Source organism: Pristiophorus japonicus, chromosome X, assembly GCF_044704955.1.
Source record: "Pristiophorus japonicus isolate sPriJap1 chromosome X, sPriJap1.hap1, whole genome shotgun sequence".
NCBI classification, from domain to species: domain Eukaryota; kingdom Metazoa; phylum Chordata; class Chondrichthyes; family Pristiophoridae; genus Pristiophorus; species Pristiophorus japonicus.
The window spans coordinates 20,301,297-20,323,873 of NC_092010.1; the positions used below are offsets into that span (position 1 = coordinate 20,301,297).

Here is a 22,577-nt window from a genome sequence, read left to right on the forward strand (position 1 = left end):
CTCTTAGGCAATCCCTCGAATCGAGGATGACTTGCTTCCACGCCAAAAAGGGAGGAGTTCAATGAGTTCACAGGTGTTTCAATGAAGGACCTAATATTCCGGGTCCTGAACTACATCCTGAAGGATGGAAGATGCCTGTGCGTGGATTTTTTTAACGTGGGGTGGCCGTTGTACACCAGCCACCACACGGGCTTGACAGAGCTAGGTCTTGGTCCAGTGGCAAGGGTTAACCAGGACGACAGGAGACCAGCTCTGCTGCACGGACACGTATCGCAGTGTGGGCAGCCCCCTGCTGCCCCTGGGCCCTCGCCTCTCCTGGGCCCCGAACTCACGTCTCTCCTGGGCCCCAATCACGTCCCTCTGCAATCTCTCGCTGCTCCTGCGCCCCGACCTCGCCGCTCCTGCTGTACCTGCCCACGCTCCAATCACCGACCTGGGTTATGGTGTCATCCAAACCAGTCGCCCTCTTCGCTGCCGTCGCCCTCCTGCACCAGCTCGCGCTGTACCCTGTAGTGGTATGCTTTTAAGGCCCCGACCTGCCGCTGATGTTCACAATCAGGTCGGGGCCGCCACGCTGCTAAGCATTTTGTGACAGTGGAATCTTTCAATCTCCCCCCTTGCGCTTTAACCCAGTGTCCCCTTTACCTGCTCTGCACTGGGATCGGTGGAGTGTGCATCCCCTGTGTGGGAGATAAGTTGCCATTGTGTAGCACTTGGTCACATCTCAGAAACATTGCAAAGCCTTCATACGCAATAACTTCTTGAAATGCACGCGCTTTTGTTAAATGGGAAATATGCAGCAACTACTTTGCGCATAGCAAGATCCCACAAGCAGCAGTGAGGTGAATGACACCACTCCATCTTGCTTTTGCTGGCGCTGGTGACAGAAGCAATGTTGGCCAAGACTCCGGGAGAGCTCCTTGCTCTTCTTTAAATAACGCCACAAAATCCTTCAAACCCAGCTGGTCCAGTGGACAGGACCCTGGTTTGATGTCTCATCTGCACTTCCAGCACTGAAGTATTAGCCGAGATCCTGTGCTCAACTCCTGGCCTGAAGCTTGAGCCCACAACCTTCTGAGCTCAGAGGCAAGAGTGTTTCACTGAGCCAAGTTAGCATCTGCTGCCACTGTGGGAAGCTCTACCACTGTAGATTTTCTCAGGACTTTCCTCTGGAGACTGTTAAGTATGTTGACGGGTTTCCACAAATATCAGACACTCACTGAGCCTGGTTGGGGGAGGGGGCTGCGGTAGAGAGAGCCTGTTTAGGGTGGGGGGAAGTGTGGGGAGAGAGCCTGTTTGGCGGGGCATGGGGGAGAGGGAGAGATTTGTTGGGGGGTGTGGGGAGAGAGAGCATGGTTGGAAGGGGGGCGCAGAGAGAGCATGTTTGAGGTGGGGGGGGATTGAGAGCCTGTTTGGAGGGTGTGGAGAGATAGCATGGTTGGGGGGGGGGGGAAGAGAGGGAGTCTGTTTGCGGGGGGGGCAGGGGGAGTGGGAGCCTGTTTGGGGGGTTGGGTGTTGGGGGAGAGAGAGAGCCTGTTTGTGGAGGGGGGCAGAGAGGGTGCCTGTTTGGGGGTGGGGGGGAGAGGGAGCCTGTTTGGGAGGAGGGGAGCGGAGAGAGAGCCTGTTTGGGGGATCGGGGGAGAGAGAGCCTGTTTCGCGGTGGGGGGAGAGGGAGTCTGATTGGGGGGTGGGGGGTGAGGGAGCCTGATTGGGGGCGGGGGGGAGAGGGAACCTGCTTGGGGGGCAGTGGGGAGAGAGCCAGTTTGGTGGGGGGAGAGGGAGCCTGATTGGGGGGTGGGGGGTGAGGGAGCCTGATTGGGGGCGGGGGGGAGAGGGAACCTGCTTGGGGGGCGGTGGGGAGAGAGCCAGTTTGGTGGGGGGAGAGGGAGCCTGATTGGGGGGTGGGGGGTGAGGGAGCCTGATTGGGGGCGGGGGGGAGAGGGAACCTGCTTGGGGGGCGGTGGGGAGAGAGCCAGTTTGGTGGGGGGAGAGGGAGCCTGATTGGGGGGTGGGGGGTGAGGGAGCCTGATTGGGGGCGGGGGGGAGAGGGAACCTGCTTGGGGGGCGGTGGGGAGAGAGCCAGTTTGGTGGGGGGAGAGGGAGCCTGATTGGGGGGCGGGGGTAGAGGGAGCCTGGTTGGGGGAGAGGAGGGAGAGACGGGGTGTGGGGGCGTGGGGAGAGAGGGAACTCAGGGTAGACAAAACCACCTTTACATCCACACCCGTCATCGTTGGAGTGGATGAAATCCAGAAGTCACTACACTGACACTTCAAACCCAATAAACCTGTCAACAATCCGCACACAATGCCCCATCTATGGCGGGGAGCGGGGGGTGAGGGGGGGAAGGTCATGCACTTGCTCTGGGGTAAGGGACTTCAGCTGTGGGAGGGACGCACTTGCGCTGGGGTAAGGGACTTTGGCTGGCACTTGGTGGCTTCTGGGGAGATCTATCCTCTGTGGCTTCTGGCAGTCAAAGTGGATCGAATTACGATTTGCAAAGTCAGTGAGAACTTGGGCTGGGCGGTTCCAGTTACACATTCCAGCGAAACCTCAGGGTGTGGCTTATCCTCCAAGGGGACCAATCAGAGACAAGAGACAGCCATTTTAACAGTACAAATAAACGCGCCCTAAAAAAAATCCTTCCAGATCAGTTGGAAGTGATTATGAACTTGTTGCAAATTTCCTATGAAATGGCACCCTGTGAAACATATCAACTGTGTGCTACTGATTAGCTACCATTGCCAACTCCTCCAGGATTGCCCTGGAGTCTCCAGGAATTGAAGATTAATCTCCTGGACACTGCTGGGAGCAAAACCCGGGAGAAAATTCATAGGGGCTTTATAAAAAAAATTGTGATTTCAATTTTTTTTCGGAAGACTTGTGTTTATTATTTAAAAAAATATTGGAGATGGTGAAAAAAATGCTGTTGGACTGAGCTGGGCAGTTAAAGGCGGGAACTCGTGATGAAACCTCCAAGATGACATCCAATAGACTTGGCGACCTTACCAACAGCACCCAGGGTCCAACTTTTTTGTGGGTCCTGAGAATGCAGGTTGGACGGATGGAAAATGTAGGCCCCTTATGTTTGCCCCCCCGGGAAGCTGGGAATTGTAGTAAAGTCTGGCGCCCAGACATTGTGGGCCTGTGCTTGAGTGTCAGTCCCCTCGACTCTGAGCTGCAATATCAAGGGGCTTTGTAAGGCAGTTGATTCCAATCGCTGTTAAATTGGAGGACTGAAATGCATTTTGTAAATGCAGGCTACTGTTTGATTTAGAATGGCAGTAATTGTTTTATTGACTTAATGGTGCCACTTGTTACCACACAGCCTTTCTTGGCATGCACTAATCGTTCCCAGTTGACATCCGGGCTGCTTCATGCTTGGCAGATCAGACGAACAATTCTAAAACATGGGCCTGGGACGGTGGGGCCCTGGGCTGCCTCGCTGCACCCCAACACTGGGACCCGCAGCCTGGGATGGTGGGGCCCTGGGTGTGCCTCGCTGCACCTCACCACTGGGACCCGCAGCCTGGGATGGTGGGGCCCTGGGTGTGCCTCGCTGCACCTCACCACTGGGACCCGCAGCCTGGGACGGTGGGGCCCTGGGTGTGCCTCGCTGCACCTCACTGGAATCCCCAGCCTGGGATGGTGGGAAACCATGGAATGTCCCGCCAACACTCAAACTAGTCAGGGAAGGGGCTGGCACCTCAATGGGCGACACCTGCACCTCCTCAAAAGTGAGTACAACAGTGGGGGCTTCATCCATTCCCTCCCCCTCACCTCCATGCTCTTGGTCTGGAAGGTGGGATTGGAAGATGTTCTCCTCTACGGGCTCGTCCTCATCTGAATCTTCTTGCATTGTCAGGGTTGGCCTCAAGTTCTGCAAAATATAACAGAACACAGACAAATGGTTAAAACATAGAAACATAGAAACATAGAAAATAGGTGCAGGAGTTGGCCATTCGTCCCTTCGAGCCTGCACCGCCATTCAATATGATCATGGCTGATCATGCAACTTCAGTACCCCATTCCTGCTTTCTCTCCATACCTCTTGATTCCTTTAGCGTAAGGGCCACATCCCTTTTGAATATATCTAACGAACTGGCCTCAACAACTTTCTGTGGTAGGGAATTCCACAGGTTCACAATTCTCTGAGTGAAGAAGCTTCTCCTCATCTCGGTCCTAAATGGCTTACCCCTTATCCTTGGACTGTGACCCCTGGTTCTGGACTTCCCCAACATCGGGAACATTCTTCCTGCATCTAACCTGTCCAATCCCGTCAGAATTTTATATGTTTCTATGAGATCCCCTCTCATTCTTCTAAATTCCAGTGAATATAAGCCGAGTCAATCCAGTCTCTCCTCATATGTCAGTCCTGCCATCCCTGGAATCAGTCTGGTGAACCTTCGCTGCACTCCCTCAATTAGGAGATTAGGAGACCAAAACTGAACACAATATTCAAGGTGTGGCCTCTCCATGGCCCTGTACAACTGCAGTAAGTACAACTCCCTGCTCCTATACTCAAATCCCCTCGCTATGAAGGCCAACTTGCCATTTGCCTTCTTCACCGCCTGCTGTACCTGCATGCCAACTTTCAATGACTGATGTACCATGACACCCAGGTTTCGTTGCACCTCCCTTTTTCCTAATCTGTCACCATTCAGATAATATTCTGCCTTCCTGTTTTTGCCACCAAAGTGGATAACCTCAAATTTATCTTCATTATACTGCTTCTGCCATGCATTTGCCCATTCACCTAACCTGCCCAGGTCATCCTGCAGCCTCTTAGCATCCTCCTCACAGCTCACACTGCCACCCAGCTTAGTGTCATCTGCAAACTTGGAGATATTACATTCAATTCCTTCGTCTAAATCATTAATGTATATTGTAAATATCTGTGGTCCCAGCACTGAACCTTGCGGTACCTACTAGTCACTACCTGCTATTCTGAAAAGGACCCGTTTATTCCTACTCTTTGCTTCCTGTCTGCCAACCAGTTCTCTATCCATGTCAATACATTACCCCCAATACCATGTGCTTTAATTTTGCACACTAATCTCTTGTGTGGGACCTTGTCAAAAGCCTTTTGAAAGTTCAAATACACCACATCCACTGGTTCTCCCTTGTCCACTCTACTAGTTGCATCCTCAAAAAATTCTGGAAGATTTGTCAAGCATGATTTCCCTTTCATTTGCCGGACCTCCTCCTGTTCGAGTTCTCTCTCTTTTGTTGTGTGCCACCTTCCTCTGCAAAGATGAAAACCTAATTAAAAACCTAACTTTTTAAAGAGGGTGTCTTTCTGCTGGGTGGGACATACAGAGCCGGAGGGGGGGGCGGGGGAGGCGGGGGCATGGTCCTGGGATGGGGGGGGTGGGCTGTTTGGGGCTGGGGTTGGGAGAGACTTCTTCACTCGGGGAGTTGTTGACCTGTGGGTTTCCCTGCCACGGAGAGTTGTTGATGCCGGTTCATTGGATGTGTTCGAGAGGGAGTTTGATGTGGTCCTTGCGGCTGGGGGGGGTCGGGGGGTGTGGAGGGGGCGTGGCGGGGGGGGGGCTGCTGGGGTGGGTGATCAGCCATGATCTTGTTGAATGGCGGTGCAGGCTCGAAGGGCCGAATGGCCTACTCCTGCACCTATTTTCTCTGTTTCTATGGTTCTATGGTCACATTTACAATTGCAATTCCAGTGAATAAATGAAAATATTACTTACACTAACTACTTGACCAAGGTCTTGCCACTTCTTTTTGCACTGGCCTCCAGACCTCGGGGTGGTCACCATTGTGCAGTTATCTTCTGCATGTTGGTTCCAGCGTTTCTTCATTTCTTTGGGTGGAACTTTTATGTGACCTCTGCTGGTGTCCAGCTCCTGCCATCTGGCCTCAATCACAGTAACTAGTGCCTCCATGTCATCCTGTAAGAAATTCTTGGTCCTTGCACCGTGTTGCATCTTGTATTGCAACTCCGATTTTTCCAATGAGAATTACAGTTCTCACACAGCACTCAACATTCTCACACACACAACTGGCTCTTTAAAAATGGCCGATTGCAGACCGGGAGCTGTACTGCGCATGCGCGCCCATAGGAATAATGTCAAAAGCGTCCTTTTTTTTCCCTGTGCATGCGCAGAATGTGCGGCATCATTTTTTCGGCACAGACAGCAGGCTCCGCCCCCCGAGGCGACTGGACACGCTGCATGGCGCCAATTTTGAAAAATACAGTGGGGAAGCTTGGAACAAATATTTTTGGAGTATTTCTGGCCTAGAAAAATGGGCGTAACTCTGGCAATATGCCAGAAAATGGCTTTGGGCAAAATTGAGCCCCTAAACATTCAGTGGCACCTTAGTAATTCTCTGCAGTACTTAAAACAACAATGGGAGTTGATTGTGACTTGGCGTGAGAGTGTAAAATAGGCACGAGGGAATCAGTAGCCCGTTTTACACCACTACCGATTTTTATATCCACTCAAGTTAACCAAGTGTCAGCTGTGGCTGAGTGGGCAGCACCCTCGCCTCTGAGTCAGAAGGTTGTGGGTTCAAGTCCCACTCCAGGGACCTGAGCACATAAATCTAGGCTGACACTCTGGTGCAGTGCTGAGGCAGTGCTGCACTGTCGGAAGTGCTGTCTTTCACATGAGACGTTAAACCGAGGCCCTGTCTGCCCTCTCGGGTGGGTGTAAAAGATCCCATGGCACTATTTTGAAGAAGAGCAGGGGAGTTCTCCCCGGTGTCCTGCGGCCAATATTTATCCCTCAATCAACATCACTGAAACAGATTACCTGGTCATTGTCACATTGCTGTTTGTGGGAGCTTGCTGTCTTTCTTTCGGCACAACAGAGACATTCTCCCAAAACTAAGAAACAGACAGCTGAGCGAATCTCCCAGAATGCAGATGCAGTAACCACCATAGCAAGTCATAAACTCCTCAGATTTATTTATTGATTGATTCAGTTGTCACTGGCAAGGCCAGTATTTATTGCCCATCCCCTAATTGCCCTTGAGAAGGTGGTGGTGAGCCGCCGCCTTGAACCGCTGCAGTCCGTGTGGTGAAGGTGATCCCATAGTGCTGACTTGTCGCAGTTTGGTACAACTGAATGGCTTGCTCAGGCATTTCAGAAGGCAGTTAAGAGTCAAACACAATGCTGTGGGTGGGTCTGGAGTCACATATAGGCCAGAGCAGGTAAGGGTGGCAGATTTCCTTCCCTAAAGGGCATTAGTGAACCAGTTGTTTTTTTCCTGACAATCCAATAGTTTCATGGTCACCATTACTGATACTAGTTTATTAATTCCAAATTTAAATTCCCCAGCTGCCGTGGTGAGGTTTGAACTTGTGTACTCCAGATCATTAGTCCAGGCCCCTGGATTACCAGTAACATAACTGCTATGCTACCTTACCCCTGATAAATATAGGTTGCGAGATTTTCTGATATCAGATCTGTCACATTTATTTCCTCCAGATTTTTACATTTGATCTCGTCCTTTCAGGATACCAACCCCAAATACTTTTCGTAATAGCCTTAATGTGCACCTGAACAGGCATTTTGACGTCCCATTGGAAGGACAGCACCTCTCACAGTGGCGATGTGGTTGAATCCTGATATGGGGCTTAACCTGGAAAGAAATAAAGGGAAACTTGCATTTATATAGCACCTTTCACAACCTCTGGACATCCCAAAGCACTTTACAGCCAACGAAGTACCCCTGGAGTGTTGTCACTGTTGTAATGTGGGAAATGCGGCAGCCAATTTGCGCACAGCAAGCTCCCACAAACCGCAATGTGATAATGACCAGGTAATCTGTTTTGTTATGTTGGTTGAGGGATAAATATTGGCCAGGACACCGGGAATAACTCCCCTGCTCTTCTTCGAAATAGTGCCACGGGATCTTTTATGTCCACCTGAGAGCAGGCGAGACCTCAGTTTAACGTCTCATCCAAAAGACGGCACCTCCGACAGTGCAGCGCTCCCTCAGCACTGCACTGGAGTGTCAGCCGAGATGTTGCGCTCAAGAAGAGGTGGGAATGCTGCCAACCGAGTCAAGCTGACAGACTTGTGAAGTAGATTTGGAAGTGCTCAGACAGAAAGTGGTGGGATGCAGTTTTTCCACATGGTGAGTTCCCCATCCCACATGTACCATCTAGGGAAGTGCATAATAAAGGCCGAGGTCAAGCAAAGGCTGGACTGTTGGTGTAGCCTGCAGAGACGGCAGATCTGGCCCGGAAATGTGATGTGGAACCTGAGACGTATTTATTTTTGAATTTTTGTAGTTGTGATTTCCTTTTTTCAAGAGGTATTTTTGGAACACCTTAATCAACACGTCGAAAGAGATTTGAAGGGAAAAGCTGGAAAATAAATGATCCTTTTCCTGTGCCCTGGACTGAACTGCAAGACACCAGTAATTGTACAGGATCTCCTTTAACAGGATCATGGTACAGATCAGTCATGATCTAATTGAATGGTGGAACAGACTCGTCAGGCTGAATGGCCTCCTCCTGTTCCGATGTTGCTATATTGAGGATTATGGGGCAGATTAGAAGTATTTCTGCCCCCTTTATGAAAAAGTGCAATATGTATAAATAAATCACTCAATGCAAAGGAAATGTGGTCACTTACTGTTCTCTGTGTTTTAGGCTGTAACATCAGTGCCTTAGTAACTATAGCAACCAAAACGTTCCTGAGGTACGACAAGCTGAGACAACTGATATCGAGCATTAGGAAGTATTACCCCACTGTCACCATTATAATCGCCGATGACAGCGACAAACCGCAAAAGATTGAAGGAGCGTTTATTGAGCAATACTTCATGCCATTTGGGAAGGTGCAGTATGCTTTCTCTTTTCTAAATGAGGAAAGAACCAAACAAGAGAATCAGTAGCTGTGTGGGCATAACATGTGGTGGACGTGTGGTTCCAGAGGGAGATAGTGAGTAACTGAGGAACAACTTAGTGGGCCGGATATTCAGTTGTCTAACGCCTCAGTTAGCGCCCAGAGGGGGCGTTAATGGGAGCGTAAGAGGTTACTGACCGGGAGCGCAGTGTTTAGCGCCCTGACCGAAAATCCATTCGAGGTTTACCGGGGGCGCAAACCGTTAGCGCCCGGCTGCTGACGATCGCTCCGATCCTGACATGTTCCTGGTGCAACGCCCACACTCGTGCCCCGGTTGGTAAATTCGGTGCATGCACCTCATTGAGCGCCCGCCAATAACACCGTCTGGGATAACAGTCGGTCCAGGCTTGCAGAGTCGTTAACTGGCGACTACTTAAAGGGATGAGGAAGCACTTCCCTGGGAGGTCACAGTCAGTGCAATGTTTACACACAGCGCGGTGCGTGAGCCTCCCAGTTTACAGCGGCAGACAGACACAACAGCACAGCTTGAGAACAAGTGGCTTTGAAAACTTTAATGGGTGCATTACTATGCCGCGCCTTTAAGACACGGCTTTTCCCGGGATCCTACTTGGAGTTCCGCGCATGCACAATGGGTCGGTTAAATTTAACGCCAGCATTTTTGTTAGCGTCCCCCCAGCTCTGGTGTGTAATGGCTGATTTAGCGCCCCTGTCAACTCCTCGCCCGATTCTGACGAATTTCTGGGCGGAGGGCGCAAACTTTTTCAAAACGCTAAAATTACCGCTCCAAATGAGGCGCAACTGAATTTCTCCCCCAGTATCTTTTTCCATTTTTGAAGAAGAAAAGTGGAGAATAACAGGTCTATATGGATCCTGCAGTGCATTGAGGTAACAGCAACCTGTAGCACAGAGCCACGAGACATGACTTTTTTTTCCTGGACTCCGTGTCCCGACAGGAGGGAGAGACACACCAGGGGCTAATTCACATAGACCTCCTCATGGCCAGTTCCAGCGACCTGGGAGGAGATTTCCTCCCTACCATCTCAGGTTGAGAAATGGTGCATGGGAAGAAGGAGAATGATCCGAGAAGGAGCGGAATGTAAGGGAATAAAAATAGTTTCAGAAGGAAGCCAACTATTACCGTGGGGCAGGCAGATGCATCTCTGGTAGATGGAAACATGTGCCTACCTCTGGAGGGAAAGGGTTGTCCAGACCCCTCCGACCCCAGCCATGGTCCTCTTGTTGACCTGGGTGCAAGGCGCTATTTGTCCAAGAAACTAAAAAAAAAACCTCTCTTCAGTGGATGAAGGGACCGAGTGTAATGTAGCCAACTTTGCTGATGATACAAAGATGGGTGGGAAAGCAAGTTGTGAGGACACAAGAAATCTGCAAAGGGATATAGACAGGCTAAGCGAGTGGGCAAAAATTTGGCAGATGGAGTATAATGTGGGAAAATGTGAGGTTATCCACTTTGGCAGAAATAATAAAAAAGCAAATTATAATTTAAATGGAGAAAAATTGCAAAGTGCTGCAGTACAGAGGGACCTGGGGGTCCTTGTGCATGAAACACAAAAAGTTAGTATGCAGATACAGCACGTAATCAGGAAGGCACATGGAATGTTGGCCTTTATTGCAAAGGGGATGGAGTATAAAAGCAGAGAAGTCCTGCTACAACTGTACAGGGTATTGGTGAGGCCACACCTGGAGTACAGTTTGGGTCTCCGTATTTAAGGAAGGATACACTTGCATTGGAGGCTGTTCAGAGAAGGGTCACGAGGTTGATTCCGGAGATGAGGGGGTTGACTTATGAAGATAGGTTGAGTAGGTTGGGCCTCTACTCATTGGAGTTCATTGGACGAATGAGAGGTGATCTTATTGAAACATATAAGATAATGAGGGAGCTAGACAAGGTGGATGCAGAGAGGATATTTCCACTTGTCGGGGAAACTAAAACTAGGGGAAATAGTCTCAGAATAAGGGGCCGCCCATTTAAAATTGAGATGAGGAGGAATTTCTTCTCTCAGTGGGTCGTAAATCTGTGGAATTCTCTGTCCTAGAGAGCTGTGGAGGCTGGGTCATTGAATATATATTTAATGTGGAGATAGACAGAATTTTGTGCGATAAGGGGATAAGGGGTTATGGGGAGCGGGCGGGGAAGTGGAGCTGAGTCCATGATCAGATCAGCCATGATCTTATTGAATGGTGGCGCAAGCTCGAGGGGCCAAATGGCCTACGCCTGCTGCTATTTCTTATGTCATGTTCTTATGTCCAGGTCGATTGTCCCGCCTTGACCCCACTGGCGGGGCAAACATCTGCTCTTGTAGGGTCCCAATTGAGGCCAAGGAGTGGGAACTCCTGGTGTCTGGGATCCATTCCCTCGGCTCTGCCTCCTTCTCATCATTTGATCATTTGCCTTGTGAGGGACAGGTGGTAGTTCCGCCCATTACAAGGAAGACAGGAAACTCCCAGTAGGAAACGGAAAGCAGGCACAACAGGGTTTCCAATGTTTTCCGGACCCATCGAGTTGGCGCCGGCTCTTTTGAAGAGCAATCCAGTTAGTCCCGGGCCTCCGCTCTTTCCCCATATCCCTCCATTTTTCTTTACTTCGAAATAGTGCCGTGGGAACTTTTACGTCCACCTAAGAGAGCAGACGGGGCCTCGGTTTAACGGCTCATCCGAAAGACGGCACCTCCGACAGTGCAACACTCCCTCAGCACTGCACTGGAGTGTCAGCCGAGATTATGTGCTCAAGTTCCTGAAGTGGGACTTGAACCCACAACCATTCAGTTGAACCTCTGAACCTTAATGTGTCTTACTGCTTTACTGACACAAAATCCCTCCAATCCTGGTTCCTCGCGCATCCCCTATTTTCATCACTACACCATTGGCGGGAGGAATTCCCACCCTAATTCCCTCTCTCCTCCTTTTAAGACGCTCCTTAAAACCTACCACTTTGACCAAGCTTTTGGTCACCTGACCTCATATCTGTTTATGTGGCTCCGTGTCAGATTTTGTTTGATAACACTCCTATGAAGCGCCTTTTACTACGTTAAAGAGCGCTATATAAATGCAAGTTGTTGTAGTTAGCACTATGAGATCATTATACATTTATGTTTTTTTATAAATTTATTGATTCACGGTATGTGGACATCACTGCTCTGACCGGCATTTATTGCCCATCCTTAATTGCCCCTTGAGAAGGTGGTGGTGAGCCGCCATCTTAAACCGCTGCAGTCCGTGTGGTGAAGGTACTCCCATTGCAGCGGTTTGGTACAACTGAGTGGCTTGTTAAGATGCAACCACATTGCTGTGGGCCTGGAGTCACATTTAGACCAGGTAAGGACGACAGATTTCCTTCCATTAATGAATGGGATGGTTTTTTTCCCATCAATCCGGTAGCTTTATGGTCACCACACTAGCTTTTTAATTCCAAATTTATTTAGTTAATAATTCCCCCAGCTGCCGTGGTGGGATTTGAACTCATGTCTCTGGATTACTAGTACAGTAACATAACCACTATGTTACCGCACCCCTTGCTTGCTATGCTGTGTACGTGTCCTCATTTATTAGACTTTCAGTTGCATCGATTCTGGGCTCTGGGATTCTTCCTCTCCTATGTTGAGGACAAGTGAAAGAGAATAAGTTTCCCATCTCCATCTTACAGGACACAGAGACTGTACTTACTTTTAAGTGCCCATATTTGGCCTTGCCAGGGAAGTGACCTTGCTTCTTGTACTTTTTCCACTCCAATCATTCTAGTTCCCATGGTAGTCACCAGACAACTCACCATATCAAGGAGATTTATGAGCACCTTGATAAATAAATAATAAATTAAGATTAATAAATAATCCAGAAAGAGCAAAACTGAACATAGAAACAGAGAAAGTTACAGCGCAGAAGGAGGCCATTTCGGCCCATCGTGTCCGCGCCGGCCGACAAAGAGCCACACGGCCCTCGGTCAGCAGCCCTGAAGGTTACATATAAACCTATGAACAATGACGGAAAGGCAAAGAGCACCCAGCCCAACCAGTCCGCCTCACACAACTGTGACATCCCTTACACTAAAACATTCTACACTCCATCCCAACCAGAGTCATGTGATCTCCTGGGAGAGGCAAAAACCAGATAAAAACCCAGGCCAATTTAGGGAGAGAAAATCTGGGAAAATTCCTCTCCGACCCATCCAGGTGATCGAAACTAGTCCAGGAGATCACCCTGGCCGTATTCTATTCCCTGCAGTACGTACCATTATATCTGCGCTGTCCAACAAAAGGTCATCCAGTCTAATCCCAATTACCAGCTCTAGGTCTGTAACCCTGCAGGTTACGGCACTTTAAGTGCCCATCCAATCATCTCTTAAAAGTGGTGAGGGTTTCTGCATCCACCACTCTTCCAGGCAGTGAGTTCCAGATACCCACAACCCTCTGCGTAAAGAAGCCCCCCCCCCTCAAATCCCCTCTTTGTGATATATGCATCAAACAAAGTTTTGTTTTTAAACCAGTCTGAGTGAGACTTGATAAGCCCATCAAAAGAACCGAACAGACCCCATATAACAGTGGTACAAAAGCAAAATACTGCGAATGCTGGAAATCTGAAATAGAAACAGAAAAATGCTCAGCAGGTCAGGCAGCATTGGTGGAGAAAGAAACAGAGTTAAGGCTTCAGGCTGATGAATTTTTGTCAGAATTTGCTGTCCGCTCCTTCCCACTAGCCAAGATATAGCCTTCAGCTCCCACCAGGCAAGCTTCCTGCTGCCAATTGCAAACCAGCTCAGAATAAGTGAGGGGCCCAAAAAGGAATTGAAGAGAACAAAGTGTGCCACTGACATACTCTTGAAGGTGGGTGTTTATCGAAGGAAAGTAACGAGAGTCTTATTTCGATGTGGTACGAGTCTGTACAGAACTGATATATTTACGATCTCTGCAGGGCTGGTTTGCCGGGCGGAACTTGGCTATTTCTCAAGTCACAACGAAATATCTGCTCTGGGTCGATGATGACTTCATTTTCACTGCAAACACCAAGGTTGAAAAACTGGTGGACATTTTAGAGCAAACGACACTGGATTTGGTAAGATGGCTGCACTGCCGACTGTGCTGAACCGGCAAAAAAGCTTCAGTCCAAGGTTGCCATTGATAGTAAAATAACTTTGTATGGGATCATGCAACCCTATATTGCGACCGCGTGCTAGAATTCTGCTTTAGAAACAGCGCCAGTCACATACCCACATGGCGAAGTCCTAATCTTGGTCTCGCCACCCAGGGGGCAGCTACTGGTGATCAACGTGTCTTGCCCATGTGCAAGACTTGACAGTGAGTTTCCGCCGGTTATTTGATCATGGGAGTCATCACCGCTTCTTCTTCTAAGGCTGTCCCCCGGAGTCGAGGATGACTTGTTTCCACACTAATAGGTCGAAGGTGACAAGAGCAAAATACTGCGGATGCTGGAATTTGAAAAAAACCCAGAAAATGCTGGATATCTCAGCGGGTCAGGCAGCATCTGTGGAGAGAGAAACCGAGTTAACGTTTCGGGTCGATGACCCTTTGTCAGAACTGGCGAATGTTCGAAAAGAAGAGATTCTTAAGTACTGAAAGGGGGAGGGGAAGAAAGAACAAACGGAAAGGTCTGTGATAGGGTGGAAGGCAGGAGAGATTAGAGAGACAAAAGGGATGATGGGCCAATGTGAAATGGTAATGGCCGGAGTTAGAAAAAGGTTCATCTGGATCGGGTGTGAATGGCGGAATAATGACCAGCTGCCATTAGAGACGAAGAGAAAAAAAGAAAAAAAAAACATGAGATTGGGGGGAGGGAAAGGGAGCCAAAGACGGGCAGAGGTTATGCTCTGAAATTGTTGAACTCAATGTTGAGTCCAGAAGGCTGCAAATTTCACATTTAATGGTCTATCATTAAAGCTAGAATATCATCACTTTGTAGTGTCATATCACACTGCAGTGTCAGCCATGGCTCAGTGGGTAGCACACTTGTCTCTGAGTCAAAAAGTTGTAGGACTTGAGCACAAAAATCTAGGCCGACACTCCAGTGCAGTGCTGAGGGAGTGCTGCCCTGTCGGAGGTGCTGTCTTTCAGATGAGATGTTAAACCGAGGCTCGGTCTGCCCTCTCAGGTGGATGTAAAAGATCCCATGGCACTATTTCGAAGAAGAGCAGGGGAGCTATCCCCGGTGTCCTGGGGCCAATATTTATCCCTCAACCAACATAACTAAAACAGATTATCGGGTCATTATCACATTGCTGTTTGTGGGAGCTTGCTGTGCACAAATTGGCTGCCGCGTTGCCCACATTACAACAGTGATTACATTCCAAAAGTACTTCATTGGCTGTAAAGTGCTTTGAGATGTCCTGAGGTTGTAAAAGGGGCTATATAAATCCAAGTCTTTTTCTTTATGCCTACAGATCCTCCTCTTCAATTTTTGTTTGTTACGAATCTCTTTATTGATCCATTGCATTCTGAAGCTTGAAATAGTCTCCTTTTCAAGGTACACATTTAATTCATTGCTCATAAGCAGATCTGTCAATGCCTCTTCCCTTGAAGGCATGTGAACAAACTGCTTGAGGAATGAGTCCGACACACATTGCAGGAATTCTATTCCCCTTTTCCCGTTTATCCCCGCTCTGTCCCAGTCAATAAGCAGGTAATTAAAATCTCCTTGAACAATAATTTTGTTACTTCTACTTGTCTCCCTGGTCTGCCTACACTTCCATTTCCCTCCCTCAGTTAGGGGGTCTCTCGTACACCCCACTAATGGAACAATTCCATTTTATCTTTGATCTCTGACCTTACTCACTCTGACATGTTGGCCTTCATAGTGAGAGGATTTGAGTATAGGAGCAGGAAGGTCTTACTACAGTTGTACAGGGCCTTGGTGAGGCCACACCTTGAATATTGTGTACAGTTTTGGTCTCCTAATCTAAGGGAGGACATTCTTGCTATTGAGGGAGTGCAGCGTAGGTTTACCAGGCTGATTCACGGGATGACAGGACTAACATATGAAGAAAGACTGGATCGACTAGGCTTATATTCAATGGAATTTAGAAGAATGAGAAGGGATCTCATAGAAACATCTAAAATTCTGACGGGATTGGACAGGTTAGATGCAGGAAGAATGTTCCCGATGTTGGGGAAGTCCAGAACCAGGGGCTCACAGTCTAAGGATAAGGGGTAAGCCAGTTAGGACCGAGATGAGGAGAAACTTCTTTACCCAGAGAATTGTGAACCTGTGGAATTCTCTACCACAGAAAGTTATTGAGGCCAGTTCATTAGATATATTCAAAAGGGAGTGAGATGTGGCTCCTACGGCAAAAGGGATGAAGTGGTATGGAGAGAAAGCAGGAATGGGGTACTGAAGTTGCATGATCGGCCATGATCTTGTTGAATGGTGGTGCAGGCTCGAAGGGCCGAATAGCCTACTCCTGCACCTATTTTCTATGTTTCTATGAACCTCTGACCATCAGTCTTCTCCTACAGCAGGTTTTCCCTCCTTCCCTAAAGTAAGGGACATTTTGGAATGACTGGAAAATATTCTGGAAGGGGAGGAATGCAACACTTCAAAAGTACTTCATTGGTTGTAAAGCACTTTGAGACGTCCGGTGGTCATGAAAGTCTTTCTTTCTGACTATCCAACTTCTGCTTCTTAGTCCCATACCTACATTGTCAGCCTCTCCATGTCCTCGGGCATCTGGCCTTTCAAAAACCAGCATCATCATCCCCTCCAATTGGAGGCCCGCTCTCAACCTCCCCATTCTATCAAACTACAGCCCAAGTTCTAACTTGCTGTTTCTCTCCAAAGTGCTTGAACATGTTGTTGTTACCCAACTACGCAATCACCAGTCGCTGTTCGAGTCCCTCCAATCCAGCTTCGGCCCACAACACCAAGACCACCTAGTAACCCATGACACCCATGTGGCTGCAGCTACGGCTCGCTGCCAACCTGCCCTCCTTGACATTTCTGCCACTTTCGCATCAACATAGGCGGTCCCTCGAACGAGGATGACTTGCTTCCACATGAGTTCACTGATGTTTCAATGAAGGACCCGATATTCCAGATCCCGAACTCCAGGGGTGGAAGATGCCTGTGCGTGGATTTTTTTAACGTGTGGTGGCCGTTGCACAGAGCTAGGTCTTGGTCCAGTGGCAAGGGTTAACCAGGATGACTGTATTGTGTTCCTAACACAGATGAGGCTGCACACAGGGGAGGTTAAAGTAACAGTGACCTCAGTCTTTAATAAGACACTCCAGAGTGAGGAACAGGCCTGGAATCCCTTGGGACTTCAGGGAATGAGCTCCCTGGTGGCGGAACATGGGAGTGCATGCTTTATAGATGCACATCACTCCACCCCCAAAGTCAAAGTGAAAACTATTTACAAGGTGAGGTGGTCGGGAGCTTTTCTTTCCCTGGTGGACCGCCTCGGGTACAAATGTCTGTTCTGGTGTGTTGGCTGTGCCCTCGCTGGGCTGGCGTGTTGTTGGCCCTGCAGGGCTGCTGGGTGAACCTGGCCTTGCTGGGCTGTTAGGTGTGATGGGTATGATTTCCTGGTCCAGGGTGGTGTCATTGATCCTTTGGATGTGTGTTGTGGGCTCGAAAAAGGTGGTGTCTGCTGTGGGTTGTTCAGGGCAGTCTGTGAACCGCAGCCTCGTTTGGTCTGCAAATTTGTCCATTGTCTAGTTTGGCTACAAACATCCTATTCCCTTCTTTAGCTATCACCGTGCCCGCGATCCACTTGGGACCATGTCCATAGTTTAGCACATACACAGGGTCATTCAGATCAATTTCCCGTGACACAGTGGCGCGATCATCATTTACATTTGTTGCTGCCGCCTGCTCTCTACCTGATCATGCAGGTTGGGGTGAACCAGCGAGAGTCTGGTTTTAAGTGTCCTTTTCATGAGTAGCTCAGCCGGGGGCACCCCTGTGAGTGAGTGGGGTCTCGTGCGGTAGCTGAGCAGTACTCGGGACAGGCGGGTTTGGAGTAAGCCTTCTGTGACTCGTTTAAGGCTCTGTTTGATTGTTTGCTGGCAGTTGCAGACTCGTGGTTTCTACCCTGTACATTTCTGTTCGCAAACACAGTTCCGGTTAATTTATGAACATTGCTAGCACTTGTGTGCTGAGAGATTTGTTTGGTGTTATCACTGGTGGACATAAACACCTGTGCTATCGCAATGGCCTTACTGAGGGTCGATGTCTCTATAGTCAAATGTTTTCGTAGGATGGTCTCGTGGCCAATGCTCAGTACAAAAAAGTCTCTGAGCATTTGCTCCAGGTAGCCATCAAACTCACATTGTCCTGCAAGTCGCCTTAGCTCAGCAACGTAGCCCGCCACTTCCTGACCTTCAGATCGCTGGCACGTGTAGAACCGATACCTCGCCATCAGCACGCTCTCCCTCGGGTTAAGATGCTCCCGAACCAGCATACACAGCTCCTCATACGACTTGTCTGTGGGTTTTACCGGAGCCAGAAGATTCTTCATGAGGCTGTAGGTCGGTGCCCCGCAGGCCATGAGGCAGACCGCTCTCCTTTTTGCAGCGCTTCCTTCTCCGTCCAGCTCGTTGGCTACAAAGCACTGGTCTAGCCGTTCGACATAGGCTTCCCAGTCCTCACTCTCTGAGAACTTCTCCAGGATGCCCACAGTTTGCTGCATCTTTGCGTTGGATTCGTATCTTTGTCGCCAGTTATTGTGTTCCTCACACAGATGAGGCTGCCCACAGGGAGGTTAAAGTAACAGTGACCTCAGTCTTTAATAAGACACTCCAGAGTGAGGAACAGGCCTTAGGGGCCGGCTTATATACAGTGCTCCCAAGGGATGTTGGGATCCCTTGGGACTTCAGGGATGAGCTCCCTGGTGGCGGAACATGGGAGTGCATGCTTTACAGATACACAACAGACTGGAGACCTGCTCTGCTGCACAGACCTAGTGCGCACACATGTCACAATGCGGGCTGGCTCGTGATGCCCCTGGGACCATGCCTCTTCTGGGCCCCTTACCCTCATTCGCCGCATCTCCGGCACGAACATTCGCCGCACCTTCGCCACGATCTCTCGCCACTCCTCCGCCACAAACATTCGCCGCACCTTTCCCACGATCTCTCGCCACTCCTCCGCCACAAACATTCGCCGTACCTCTGCCACGATCCCTACATCCACGTTTCCTACATTATACAACAGTGACTCCACTTTCATTGGCGATAAAGTGCTTTGGCCTGAGGTCGTGAAAGAAGGTATGGAAATGTAAGTCTCTTTAGTGTTCGGAAGAGAATTCTTTCATTAGTTTTGAATATCAATATATAAAGGTTACCAATACAAAAGCAAAATACTGTGGATGCTGTAAATCGGCCACTTTCAACTTGGTTGATTGATCCCCTTTTCTCCATAAATCGTCACTCATGATTCTACTCCATTGCAGTCACTACATCTCCTCTCAGGGTTTTCTCCTCCCACACTCTCGTATTTTTAGGCGCGCTCCAGGGTTCTCTCCTCAGTTTCCTTCTATCCATCAAATACTCGCTATCCATCGGCAACATTTCCCGCACACACAGGGCCAGCCAACAACACCCGAGTTTACCTTTCCCACTCCACCATTGCTGCTGAAGCAGTTGCTATATTCTCTGATGGACTTCCGTACATCAAGTTCTGAATGGGTTGAAATTTCATTCAGTTCAACTTCAGCAAAACCAAGATCATTCTTTATGGCTCCTGCCAGCACCTAAGTGCCTCTAGTTCCAACTCCATCAACTTCCTCAGTTGTCTATTGAGGCTGAATCCATGGGTGCATGACCTTAAGCTGTTTCCCACACATCTGGTCCATTACTAGTGTCAGCCTTGGCTCAGTGGGAGGCACTCCCGCCTCTGAGTCAAAAGGTTGTGGGTTCAAGTCCCACTCCAGGCACTTGGGCACAAAAATCTCGGCTGACACTCCAGTGCAGTACTGAGGGAGTGCTGCACTGTCAGAGATGCCATCTTTCGGATGAGACGTTAAACTGAGGCCCCCGTCTGCTCTCTCAGGTGGATGTAAAAGATCCCACAGCACTATTTCGAAGAAGAGCAGGGGAGTTATCCCCAGTGTCCTGGGGCCAATATTCATCCCTCAATCAACATCACTAAAACAGATTATCTGCTCATTATCACATTGCTGTGTGTGGGAGCTTGCTGTGCACAAATTGGCTGCCGTGTTTCCCCACATTACAACAGTGACTACACTCCAAAAGCTGTAAAGTGCTTTGAGACTTTAAGGTGGTTGTGAAAGACGCTATATAAATCCAAGTCTTTTCTAAAACCTCATTCATTCACCTCTGGAACATTATCCACTTGTACCATCACCGCGTCCCTCCCCGCCTTCAAAAGCATCTTAACGACTCACCATTTCGACCACGCCCCTTGGTCTTCCCTCTAGGTTCCTCCTTCCCTTTGCAGTGTCCACCTCTTCGCCTGTGGGACAAGCAAGTTGTGTGGAAAATTGTGGTGCCAGAGGAGCATCCTGCCATCCAGTGGTACAGCCAGTTGGCTGCCCGCTGCAATGTGCCATCCTTAAACCTTGGAGTTAATAAATATCTTAACGAAGGGCCGCAGGTCCATAATGCCTTCGAGATTTAAGGGCAGGTTGTGCTCCTGGCAGGGAGCATGGATCACAGATAGGTTCCTTAGCATTACAGGGCAACCCTATGCTCCCTTTGGGTTCGACTCCATGCTGAGAGCACAGCATCGGTGAAATGATGCCTTATAGTAAAGCTATCATAGGAAATTGAGGGGCCGAAATTGCCCCTTTTATAGCCCCGCTAGTGCCTCCGGGGGCCGCTAACGCCGTTTTCGTCTGGGGGTTGGGGGTGCTACCGCCTCTGGGGAAATTGCCCCGGAGGTTTGAGGGGGGCGCTGTCCCGGCAGCGCTGCACCCCGCAATTAGCTGCCTGGGCTGGCGTGCAACTGGTGATGTCGCCATCGCCGTGCGCGCCGACCAATCACCGCCTCACGCTGACGCCTTTGTGCCCGGCGGGGGAAATTGCACAGCTGGCCACGAGTCTGATGGACATCCGCCGCCAGGGCGCCCCTTAAAGGGGCGGCCTTTAGCGCCCCGGACCGCCATTTTAATTTGTCGGCCCAACAATGCCGACCCTCGTGTCGACCGGGCCACCGTCGTGCAGCCCGGCGCTCTGTTTCGGGTGCCGGGCCGCTGGTCCGGTCGACCGCATCCCTAGCGGCCCAGTGGCGGCCACCAAAGGGCCTGCAGAGTGCGCAGCGGCCTTCCCCTTTAACTGAAAGGGAGGGGCGTTGTAGTGCATGAGCGCCACGCGGAACATCACATAGCGCCAGCCTCCTCAGCGCAATGGTGGACTTGGCGCCGCGCTGTGCTGCTGCCTCGGGAGCACCCCTCGAAGGAAGCGGAGCACCGTCGATAGCGCCCCACTTCCTTGGAGTGGCGCACGGCCCAATTCAGCGTCAGGGGCGGGACTTCCAGGCCGGGCGCAGGAAGTCCCAGCCCCGGAAGGTTACCGCCCCCAATTGGGGCGAGGGGCAATTTCTAGCCCTGCGTTTTTATTGGAATTGTCCATTATTTTATTTCATGTTCAACATGGGCCTTTTTGTTTCATTTGGCAATCACCTGGACTTCTAGTCTGCTGCTTTTGTGTTCCGCTGTAGGTTGGAGGGGCCGTGCGGGAGAAGACTGGGTTTGCCACCACGTTCCGTCACCAAATCAGCGTGGAGCAAGGAGGAGAGGAGGGCGATTGTCTACACACACGCATGGGCCACTACCACGTCCTGCAGGGCTTTCCCAATTGTGTGGTGACGGACGGGGTCGTCAACTTCTTCCTGGCCCGCACGGACAAGGTGCAGCGAGTGGGCTTTGATCCCCGGCTCACAAGGGTCGCACATTCAGGTGAGGCGAAGTCGTATTTAAAACAGATTCGTAATGGGTGTTGTGGAGTGAAGCCAGATGCTGCCCCGTGTCCTAACTCGCACCGAGTCCCGCTCACCCATCACCCCCTGTGCCCCGTGTCCTAACTCACACCAAGTCCCGCTCACCCATCACCCCCTGTGCCCCGTGTCCTAACTCACACCAAGTCCCGCTCACCCATCACCCCCTATGCTCACTGCCCCGTGTCCTAACTTGCACCGAGTCCCGCTCACCCATCACCCCCTGTGCACATTGCCCCGTGTCCTAACTCGCACCAAGTCCCACTCACCCATCACCCCCTGTGCACAATGCCCCGTGTCCTAACTCGCACCAAGTCCCACTCACCCATCACCCGCTGTGCACATTGCCCGTGTCCTAACTCGCACCAAGTCCCGCTCACCCATCACCCCCTGTGCTCACTGCCCCGTGTCCTAACTCACACCCAATCCCGCTCACCCATCACCCCTGCGCTCACTGACCTACATTGGCTCCCTGTCTGGCAACGCCTCGATTTTAAAGTTCTCATCCTTATTTTCAAATCCCTCTATGGCCTCGCCCCTCCCTATCTCTGTAATCTCCTCCAGCCCCACAACCCCCCGAGACTCATTTGCTGTGTCAAAAATCTACTGCTAAAACATAAAATGATCTTCCTCACTGTGGCTGTTTCCCTGCTGAGTGACCTCGTTCCACTGTTATTTCAGCCCTGTTGGTCACTGCTACTGCTGTCGTCTCTGCTGAGTTGGGTGACTCCACTGGTTTTTATGCTTTGTTGGTCTCTGGCTTGTGTGGTTTTACATTTTCTTGACTGCTTCTGATCTACGGTGATCTCCAACTTCGCAGGAACC

The 22,577-nt window shown here is 50.1% G+C and overlaps 1 protein-coding gene across 5 annotated transcripts in view; it reads left to right on the forward strand.

The window, feature by feature from the left end:
* The window catches only part of b4galnt1b (beta-1,4-N-acetyl-galactosaminyl transferase 1b), a 109,097-nt gene that overhangs the window by 81,261 nt on the left and 5,259 nt on the right, over positions 1-22,577 (forward strand). For all 5 annotated transcript variants that reach the window (XM_070869445.1, XM_070869449.1, XM_070869447.1 and 2 more), the window contains 3 exons: positions 8,621-8,808; positions 13,761-13,901; positions 21,477-21,714. In XM_070869445.1, coding sequence (XP_070725546.1) covers positions 8,621-8,808; positions 13,761-13,901; positions 21,477-21,714 — 567 coding nt within the window. The remainder of the gene's footprint in view (positions 1-8,620; positions 8,809-13,760; positions 13,902-21,476; positions 21,715-22,577) is intronic.